Genomic DNA, 11,098 nt, shown 5'->3' with positions numbered 1-11,098 from the left:
ATGTTTTTTTATCGTTTACTAAGGTTAGACGAAGCTAGTCACATAATTATATTTACTTATTTATATGTATTAGTTTCAATCGTCGTTTTTTTATACTTTTCTTCATATGCTTTTGATTATGTTTACTTGCATGCCATGTCAATATGTTCAATTTTGAGTAAAGTTATGTTCTGTAATAACATGATATGAAAATAAACTTTTGACATGGCTTAAATAACATTCGAACGCTTTAGACTCGGTTCTAATTTATACTAGATGCGTCCAATATGTGACCTCTCCCGATTTAGGGAGTAAGACCTCTCAAACAAATTGGGATAGGAATCGAAGCTCTAAACCGAATACTTGAGGAGTTACATGCAGAAAAGCGCTCAACCATGACCGCAAGATTTGAGGCTTATGTAAATAAGCTTGTAAGTCAAATACAACGTATGCTGATGTATTTGGTCCGAACTACAAGATGAATACCCAACTACTAGCTTGTAATTCAAATATAATGTGTACTGATGTATTTGGTCCGAACTACAAGATGAATACCCAACTACTAGCTTGTAATTCAAATGTAATGTATGCTAATGTATTTGTCCGAACTAAAAGATGAATACCCAACTACTAGCTTGTAATTCAAATACAACGTATGCTGATGTATTTGGTCCGAACTACAAGATGAATACCCAACTACTAGCTTGTAATTCAAATATAATGTATGCTAATGTATTTGTCCGAACTACAAGATGAATACCCAACCACTAGCTTGTAATTCAAATACAACGTATGCTGATGTATTTGGTCCGAACTACAAGATGAATACCCAACTACTAGCTTGTAATTCAAATATAATGTGTACTGATGTATTTGGTCCGAACTACAAGATGAATACCCAACTACTAGCTTGTAATTCAAATGTAATGTATGCTAATGTATTTGTCCGAACTAAAAGATGAATACCCAACTACTAGCTTGTAATTCAAATACAACGTATGCTGATGTATTTGGTCCGAACTACAAGATGAATACCCAACTACTAGCTTGTAATTCAAATATAATGTATGCTAATGTATTTGTCCGAACTACAAGATGAATACCCAACCACTAGCTTGTAATTCAAATACAACGTATGCTGATGTATTTGGTCCGAACTACAAGATGAATACCCAACTACTAGCTTGTAATTCAAATATAATGTGTGCTGATGTATTTGGTCCGAACTACAAGATGAATACCCAACTACTAGCTTGTAATTCAAATATAACGTGTGCTGATGTATTTGGTCCGAACTACAAGATGAATACCCAACTACTAGCTTGTAATTCAAATATAATGTGTGCTGATGTATTTGGTCCGAACTACAAGATGAATACCCAACTACTAGCTTGTAATTCAAATACAACGTATGCTGATGTATTTGGTCCGAACTACAAGATGAATACCCAACTACTAGCTTGTAATTCAAATATAATGTATGCTAATGTATTTGTCCGAACTACAAGATGAATACCCAACTACTAGCTTGTAATTCAAATACAACGTATGCTGATGAATTTGGTCCGAACTACAAGATGAATACCCAACTACTAGCTTGTAATTCAAATATAATGTATGCTAATGTATTTGTCCGAACTACAAGATGAATACCCAACTACTAGCTTGTAATTCAAATATAATGTATAATAATGTATTTGGTCCGAACTACAAGATGAATACCCAACTACTAGCTTGTAATTCAAATATAATGTATGCTAATGTATTTGTCCGAACTACAAGATGAATACCCAACTACTAGCTTGTAATTCAAACATTATGAATGCTGGTGCAGTTAGGGTGAACTACAAGATGAATACCGATATACAAGCTTGTAATTGGCGAACTACAAGTTAAATTACTATGTACAATATACAAGCCGAACTACAAGCTGAATACCAAACTACAAGCTTGTAATTGGCGAATTACAAGCTGAACTACGATGTACAATGTACAAGCCAACTTCACACACCTCACAATACCTCAACTATTTTGTAAACAAAACTGTTAAATAAAGGAGTGTGTTTTTACGCTTTTTACCGTAATTTAATAAACTAAATATGTCCATGACAATACTAAATTAGATCATTAGCTTTGTGTGCTTATAAATTCATTATGAACGTAATGTTCACAATGATAATCCAGAGATTAAAACGTATTAGGTAACGCTAAACCATTCAAGTGTCAAGCCAAGGTGGCTCTTTTCTCATTCAACTTGTGACCTATTATACGGGCCATTTTGTTTAAACAAAACAACCAATGTTTAATTACAAGGTTGAGCTGCCTGTCGTATGATTTAATGTGACTGTCACATAATTTGTTTAGTAAATTAAATAATAAAATATTTACCTTATGTTTTTAAAATACAAAACAATAATAGATTTAAGCATACTTATCAGATCTTCTCTCGTATAGCATAATTCAATAGACATTTTCATGAACGAATTTGAAATATAAGTTCTTATGCAACATATACACAAATAAAACAAAATGATATTGTCTTAAAAACAGCAATTTTAATGTCGAATGCATGCCGCAACATTTTGTTTATTCTATAAATACTATAAAGATACATATTATAAAAACCGTAAGACTAGAAACATGATCAATCTTGATAAAAATATATAACTTAAATAAATAAAAGTTTCTTTGTACAAAGAAAGGTAGAAAAACACATTAAATATAACAAATAACGATACACTGTACATTGGCGTACAAGGCATTCATCAAGAAATGGTGCTGATACAGGTTCTACTATATGGCACATACCAGTCATTAATTTGTGGTTGTCGACACTAGAGCATTCTTACTATCAGTAATTGCAACTCATCAAATGTATTTTGATTGTCGACACTAGAACGTTCTCACAATCAGTAATTGCAACTCATCAAATGTATTTAGATTGTCCGTGTCAGACTCGACGAGTCAAATATGTGACGTACCATTTGTCAGAAATCCTTACGTCTATTGCTCGTCAAATGAACGTATATACATAAGACCGATTGTTCAGAACTTTTATACATAAGATATACTGTTGAGAACTTTATGAAAGTTAACAACGTTGTTAACATTATCGTTGTCAACATTATCGTTGTTAACATTATCGTTGTCAACATTATCGTTGTCAACATTATCGTTGTTAACATTATCGTTGTCAACATTATCGTTGTTAACATTATCGTTAACATTCAAATCACTACTACTGTTGAATATTCATTGCCATAATGTAGTACTGCTTATAAATACTGAGACATTTTCTCAATATATGAGCACATCGTTTAATAGGTCACCTTGAAATGTTAACGATGATGTTGTTAATTGTAATGAAGTTCTAAACAATCGGGTCAACTATTTTTTAAACGCTTGAAGGAAATGGACGATATGAAAAATCTTCTCTCACTTCATTCAGTCAAATTCTCAAGAGTGTTCTTTCTTTGGTTTTTTAATTGGCTTTAATGCCATCGGCGACATATTCACATTAGTCAACCAGCTTTGACACTTTTGTATGGATCTTTCTCGAATAAACTGTGGCGGTACCTCCATCTCCTCTTTTGAAATAAATGATGGCCTTTGACTGTACCTACTATCAAATCCTGGCGGTGTTATTTCAAAATCGTCCGGATTGGCTGGAATTTTGTAATTTCCGATTCCAGGAATTTTGAAATTTTTCTTCTTTGCTTGTTCCAAGTTGTAGATTTTTGTTTTCACCGGGTTTGATTGAACGGTTGTTCGGCTAAGTTTTGTATTCTCCCTAAGAGAGGGGAATAACTTCTTTTTATCCAACTCTTCACTTGAAGAGTCGTCACATTCTTTTGCAAATGTTGGTGAAGAGTACTGGGAACTGTTCTCATCATTCCCGAGGCTGTCCAAAGATTTGAACTGGTTTCGAAGCACTGACCTCGAATGCTCACGCATGAAATGGTCGTATTTACTTCTGTTATCCTTCATACGTCTCTGAGAAGGCACACTTTTGTGATAACTATTGACTGATTTGTTATTCACCGATTTGTTCTCTTTATTTCTCTTCGTTGTTTTCACACCCATGTCATTTAAGGTTTCCAAAATTGCGTGACGGGCTTCTTTTGACATGGCTTTTTCTTCAAGAAAGTCTTCCGAGCTGCTTGAGGTTAAAGTTTTATCGTTGACAGAATCGCTTTCTTTCTTATTATCTCTAAGTGTTACCTGTTTTAAAAAGCGCTGTTGAATGCGTTCAGATATTAATGAATTATTATCTTCACCGATATGTGTACTATGGCATTCGAAACTTGCAGTAGAAAATCTGCTATGATTGCCGACCCTTTCCAAATCCTGAAATAAATTATCTACATCGTAAGCTGTCTCATTTACCTCTTTGGAAATGTCGACAGATTGCTCATCAAAATTACTACTCACTGTTTCTATGTCAACATTTTTGTCGGTTCCAAAAACTTCAAACTGTACATGCCTTGTACCATCCGCGTTCTTCTGTAGCTCCTCAGTTTTATTCACAACACTTTTAACCGAATCAATTGATGTGAAATTACTACATACACCACTGTCTTTAGAGTCGAAAATGTCAGATACTACAGGATTTCCTGTGGTAAAGTCTTGTACTGGTGTTGATGAAAACATATGCTCATTAGTCCAAACTGAGTGCGAGCCTTCCGAAATGGAAACACTGTTTATCGTTTGTTTCACTGTGTTTGTTGTTTTCGAGTTTTGGTCTTCACAAACAATAATCGTTGTTATATTGTGATTGTCCTGATAATTAAGTGACTGATTAAGAGGTTCATAATCATTATCCGTGTCTTCACCTAGTATATTTGAAAATTCATCTATATCTTCATCTGTTACATTCGACTGATCTAATCCAGTATCATTTGATTTCGTTAGCTGAATATTTTCCGGTTTACAACTGGCGTTTGTAGATCGCGACGCTTTGTTTACAGGTGTCACCAAATTTGTGTTGACACTTGGATTAAACTTGCTTGTCTTTTTATCAATGCAAATATTAGGATTATTTTGGCTTTTTGTTTTTAAGTGCTCGTATGCATGCCTTTCACCATGGCGATAACCACATGTGGTACTACATCTTTGTGGCCCCGACACGATCACATCATTTTCATCCTGATATCCTAAAGCGCTCTGGCACTGCCGCTGTTTTTCCGTGAACGTCCGTTTGTCTGTAGCGCTCTGGGGTTTTCGTTTGAGGAAAGATCTTGAGGTTTTCGCAAAGTCTCTATAAATATCAGTCTCTTTTCTTGACCTCGGGTAGGTGGTTGTGTTCACATTTTCTTCCGACTTTTTATGAACTGACGTTTGTCTTGATGTTTGAATCGCACTCTTTGATTGCTGCTTTCTTTCACTATTCTGTCTTACAGAGCGTGTACCTACAGCGCTTTTGTTGTAATTGTTCGCTCTGTATGTGGTGGGAGGCCTGTATCTCCGATCCTGAACAGTTTTCGGTCTTTCTCTCCTCTGTGTTCTTGCCTTGTAAAATGTGTTTGGGGGATCGTCGTCATAACTAACCAAACTGATCAAGTCAATTTCGGTACTACGTTTGAAAATATCAAATTCTGTTTTATAAACAGATCGCTTTTTAAAACTAGAAACTGGATTGTATCCAAACATAGCTGTTTTTCTTAAGGTAGAACTAATTGACTTTCAATGAAGACAATGCAATCAGAATATGAGCGTGTATCACATTTCTTAATACCTTAATGTTTTCACTTTTGATTTATTCATTGTCCTTAATAGCCTCGGCTCAAATTTGCCATTTATTTATGTTTATCTCTGACTCAAATGCCAATACACTGGTACAACCGTAATCTAATTTCAATTTCAATCGCATTCACGATGGTTTCTGATAGCTGAATAGTCAATGTTTTTTTTGCAGTATCAGTATATTGAATGTCCAACAAGTCTTCGTATTTCTGATAAAACAGAATCAAATTTCCCTTCAACGCACCATGGAAGTATTATCTTTTACAAGTATTTCCTTTCCTGAAATAAAAAGAAATGCCTGTAAAGAACAATATCTAAAATGACAGTCATAAAACGTACCGAATTAATCCTATTTTATCTCTTATTTACATGCATATTTTCGCAAAATTTTCCTAAAAACTTCCTAATTGTTTCTATTACCTGCTGGGAGGCCTGACTTGATCCATTTTATTTAAAAAAAATCCACCAATTTAAACCAAAATCACATATTGCCACTTCGCTGAAATTCAATCAAGAAGGTATTTTGGTATCTTTAACCTGATTTAAGTTTTTGCTTCGATTGGTGCAATCAAATCATATAACATCTTCGTCAATAGGATTATAAGTGATCTTCACTTATTATGTATGCATTAGAACTCAATTCCTCGACAAACCTAGTTAATTTATGTAAAACCTAATATTACTGAAACGTGCTTGCGATTGAATTAGCGAAAGGACGAAAGTTTGCAAACGGATATGGAATAATATAAAAGAAAGTATTATTAAAAACACAGGCAAAGTCAAATCATACACAATTAATTTTATTTGAACTGTACATCATTCTAGTAAGTAAAGTCAAAAACAAAATTGAAATGTATCAGTGAATTGTAACCATGGTCCCCAGGTCCGGGGAATAGCGGGGACTTTGACATTCGGTCCAGCCAATCCCAGGTAAAATCCCCGCCCTGCAGGTACAAACTGCTGGCAAAATCCCCACCAAGTGCCCCGCACCCCGGGGACATCCAAGGTAAGGCCCATTCCCCGCTATTTTCGGCGCGAAAACAAAACCACCGCTATCACTTGGCACTGCGGGGCCACTTGGAAGGTAAAAACACGGCCAATTTCCCCCGCTGTTCCCACTATACCCCAGGACCTGGGGGCCGTGGTTACAATTGACTGATGCATTAAGTGTAATATAACTATAGAAAGGGACAACCTAAGATGTTCACAGTTAACCAAGACCCTGCTTAGTACAAGGATCAAGGCAAACGCAGTTCTTACGTCAATAACGGAATAGACTAAACGTTTGTGCTCTTTTTTCTTTAAATAAAACAATGTTATTCGTTCTTTTGTCAATGCAATGTAATCATGTTTCAGTAGCGACAAAGATATATATTATTTTAAAGCGTATTACACGTATAACACTAATTTTGATGATTAAATATTTATAAAAATCAATTGTATTCATTAATCTAACTCCATAATGTATTTCTTTATAACGCTAAGAGTGTATTAATCTGTAAGTCTAATATGCTAAAATCATTGTAAAATATAACTGGATAATAATTAAACTTACTTTACAAAATTTAATATTACCTTCCAAAAATATCCGTGCGCACAAAAAGGCTGATATAGTCCTTAGCAATTAAATATACTATTATATCGAATGTAAAAATGCATTTCAAATGTTGAAATACCCATATGATACTACTGAATGCATTGTTTAAATGTCTTAAACGATGACTGAATTGCAATTGTCTGAAGCCAATTTAAATTATGCATTGTTTCCTAATTGGTATCGGAGATCTATTAAACGCCTGGTTAAATTATGTGGGCTCCTATTTTGAAACTAGGATGTTTCTTAAGAAGTTAATTGAAAGATGCCAAAAAATGACATCAAATGTGGGAAGAAATTGATTTGGAAGATAGTCCAGTCGAACGTTAATTGAATTAGAGAGTTGTTTGCAATGCATCTAAGCTAAGCATCGCATTTAAGGTGAACCAACCCCGAAACTAAAATGTAATGAATATTTAATCGTATACATTTATTCAGTTTAAAAATAACTGTTTTTGGATGTGTTTTTGATGTTGTTTTGTTTATACACATCTTTTCACTGCAATCGAAATTTAAGAGGTAGATTTGCATTCACAAAACAACTAGATAAAGAGGGCATATCCAAATATAAACGCATGTGCATGAAGCGTTTTACCTTTTGTTCTTCCGTTTGGCAATCAGATATTTTCTCACGTTCCATGGTATGTGGCACGGGTGAAGAAGTATTGTTCTTTTTGGCGGAGTTTTTTGGCGCTTCAACCTTAAACATAAACTTAAATGAAGTATATATATATATATTTGACCTGTTCACGACACCGTTGTCCGATATTATATTTAAATGTCGTGCAACGTCATACTAAATGGGTATCGCGTTTAATGAAGATACTTTTTGAACAATGCTTTAAAGTCCCAGTGGAACTAAGGATTGCATAATTAAAGAAATGCGAATACTATTATGATACAGTTTCAGATAATGTTTGCTAAATCCCCGAGGCTCACACGATGCTTTATTAAACAGAAATTGATGGGTATTACCAAGGGAGTCCCTAACTCGACAACTGACTCACTATATGGTGATGAGGTAGATAAGTGAGTTGTAAACCGTACCTGAGCAGTTGCCGGACTCTTTATGAGGCTTAAGACTGGACAGAGAAATACTGAACACTTTCAAATGAAATTTCACATGAAGAAAATTTAGCTCCTATCTCCAACACTAATGTAATAAAAGCAATTTCAAATGAAAATATACTGAGTCAATGTTGTAAAGTGAAAAATCGCCGTAAAATGTGTCAATACTTCCGCATTTTCTTCAGTAAAATATAATTTAGTTTTCGATTGAAAATTACAGTATTATTATTTTGTTTAAAATTCTCTTTAAACCAATAAAAATGAAAACCATTAGTATTCAAAGCAATGAAGAGATTTGGAAATAAGAAAGACACGTGATATGCAAATTTCGTAATGACGTTGTGTGCACTAAATTTAGATTATACTTTCGGTTTTGTTGCGGTCTGTAGACAGTGTAGTCTCGATTAATGCATTTTTTTCTCATCCTTGGGTTTGAAAATGTCAAAAAGTCATTTCGATATACATACTAAAAAATAAGTTAACATCACTAAAACATACTGGGTCTTTAATTTTAAATCAACTAGTGTAGACAGTTTTCTATCATGGGAAATACAATTTGATTCCCCAAAACATATATGACATCTTTGGTCGGCGTTGTCTTTCACTCGATTTTTGAAAATATATCTTAACATAATAAAACGTTCGTATTTTAATTATTCCTTTATGCTATTCTGCGAAACATGTGGACAGTCATGAAAACCGTATTTTCTTTCTTGTGTTCACGCTTATGCCTCCGCAAATGGGATCATCGGTAGGATTCACATTTAATCAATTAGAAAGCCTTCAACACAAGGCCCCCCATGCCAAATTTCCATTTAGTAAAGGGCAATAACTCTTAGAACACTGACGCTTGCAACCGGAAGGATAAACACGGCCCATTTCCCCGGCTATCCCCGGTATACTCCCGGACCTGTGGGGGGGGGGGGGCGTGGTTACAATTGACTGGTGCATTATACACACGTTACATAATTTCATTAATTTCTGACTAATAATTACATAGGAATGGCTTCGGGTGTACGGACTGACACGAAAAATGTATATCCCAAGCCGATTAAATAGCAAAATATTCGGCGGGGGGGAAACTAATAGTTATGTAGTTTCATTGAAAAATGAATTAAAAAAAACAACAAATGGCGTTATTTGTTGCCGAGTCATCCTGTGGAAAAAGGATATACTTCTTAAGTGTGATCGTTTCAAGCGCCATGACCATTCGAAAATCGGATTTAGATTAAAAAGTCAAAGAGAAACACAGCTTATAATCTTAAGATTTAAGTCTTACAGTATCTCACAGCAATATGCTCCACGCATTATGGACGTTCTAAATTGCAGTTAATCCAAAGTCCGTTTAATTCTCCTTATAAGTAACACGGAATGGTTCATGTTTCTTTTTAATCAAAACAATAAAATACATTTTAATTATTAGTTTTTGAGAGAAAAAAAACACAAGAGAACACAACAACAACTTACCAAAAGCTGATGCGAAAATCCCAAACCTTCTCGTTAACATCTTCATACATTCATTATAAAATTAGGGTACACTAACACTCAAGGCATCAAAGTCATTCAAAGGGCAACGAATACTAGCGCGGCTATTTAAATATTAAACTTCGTTATTTTCAATTAATGAATAAGGTAAACAAATGTTACATATTATATTGCTTGACAATTAAATGCTAATTTATTCATTAAATCTGTATGAATATAAACTGCTGGGAATTTAATTGAACTGAAATTGATTTCCGGCATTTAATATTTTAAAATCACATTTATTTAAATTTCAAGCATATGGACTGATAAAAGTTTGGAAACCTTATTAGGTTTTTGATAAATGGTATTAGACCAATAAAGCGCTGAAAAGTTTACAAATGTACCGCAATAGCCATTAAACTCCATGCATTCAAATTTTAATATCAATAAGACACTTGTAAATAAAATAAATGCCTTTTTCATGACATTACATTTTACCCACAGTACATAAGATACCACTTTAAATCATAAGTGAAATTGAAAGGACAACAACAGCAACCTCTTGAAGCATATCAGATAAGATAACGATTATTACATTTTTCCATTTATGATTTATACTTGACCTACCTCACACAAAAACATACAAAATAGCGCTCATTGATGCGTTATGTTTAAATGTAAGTGAAAACAAATTACAAATTAACGTTAGACTCAAAAACTGTCATTATAAATACTAGTGTTACACTGATACCACCAGAGATCGAGAATTTAAATGGCTAAAACAACAACAGTTCGTGTTAAAAACAACAAAAACAACAACAGTTATTATAACTTAAAGTTTCTATGGATTATACAATTAAGTTTTTTTTTGAATATTACACTTTTATAAACATTATGTCAAAAAAATGCGCAATAAATCGCAATGATAATCTTTAATAATAGCATAGGAGACTCTTCTGAGAAAGACAAACAGATAGACATACATTTTATTAAGACTTATTATTTGAGAACGTAGTAACCACGTCTTAAAAAACAACAACAATATGCTATTCTCTGTGGGACACAGATCATATTCAACGAAATAAATAAAATTAATCTTACAAGATTGATGCAATTAAGATTGTCAAATTGGTATATTAATAGTAAAACACACACCTCAATTCAATTTAATTGTTAACCTTATATGCATAACTAAAGAATAATTATGTACAAATCAGATGTATATTTCATTTATAAGTCCACTTTTTT

At 33.7% G+C, this 11,098-nt stretch overlaps 1 protein-coding gene across 3 annotated transcripts; it reads right to left on the bottom strand.

Annotated features, from left to right (window-relative positions):
* Nucleotides 1–2,138: 2,138 nt before the first annotated feature.
* On the bottom strand, nt 2,139–8,017 carry LOC128207325 (uncharacterized). Of its 3 annotated transcripts, none has more exons than XM_052910295.1 (2): nt 7,911–8,017; nt 2,139–6,000 (listed from the first exon to the last, which is right to left on the bottom strand). In XM_052910295.1, the coding sequence occupies exon 2, from the start codon at nt 5,626–5,628 to the stop codon at nt 3,436–3,438; it is 2,193 nt and encodes a 730-aa protein (XP_052766255.1). In that variant the 5' UTR covers nt 5,629–6,000; nt 7,911–8,017; the 3' UTR covers nt 2,139–3,435. The 3 variants fall into 3 exon arrangements, with proteins under 3 accessions (XP_052766255.1, XP_052766177.1, XP_052766339.1); XM_052910217.1 differs by lacking the exon at nt 7,911–8,017 and adding an exon at nt 7,297–7,395; XM_052910379.1 differs by lacking the exon at nt 7,911–8,017 and adding an exon at nt 7,277–7,316.
* Between the last annotated feature and the right edge of the window lie 3,081 nt (nt 8,018–11,098).

The sequence above is a fragment of the Mya arenaria genome, chromosome 1 (genome assembly GCF_026914265.1).
Source record: "Mya arenaria isolate MELC-2E11 chromosome 1, ASM2691426v1".
NCBI classification, from domain to species: Eukaryota; Metazoa; Mollusca; class Bivalvia; order Myida; family Myidae; genus Mya; species Mya arenaria.
The sequence above is the reverse complement of the archived record's forward strand: the minus strand, read 5'-3'. Positions and strand labels throughout refer to the sequence as shown.

Coding starts and splice junctions, on each gene's coding strand:
- LOC128207325 (XM_052910295.1), bottom strand. CDS start 5,628: ATGTTTGGATACAATCCAGTTTCTAGTTTTAAAAAGCGATCTGTTTAT.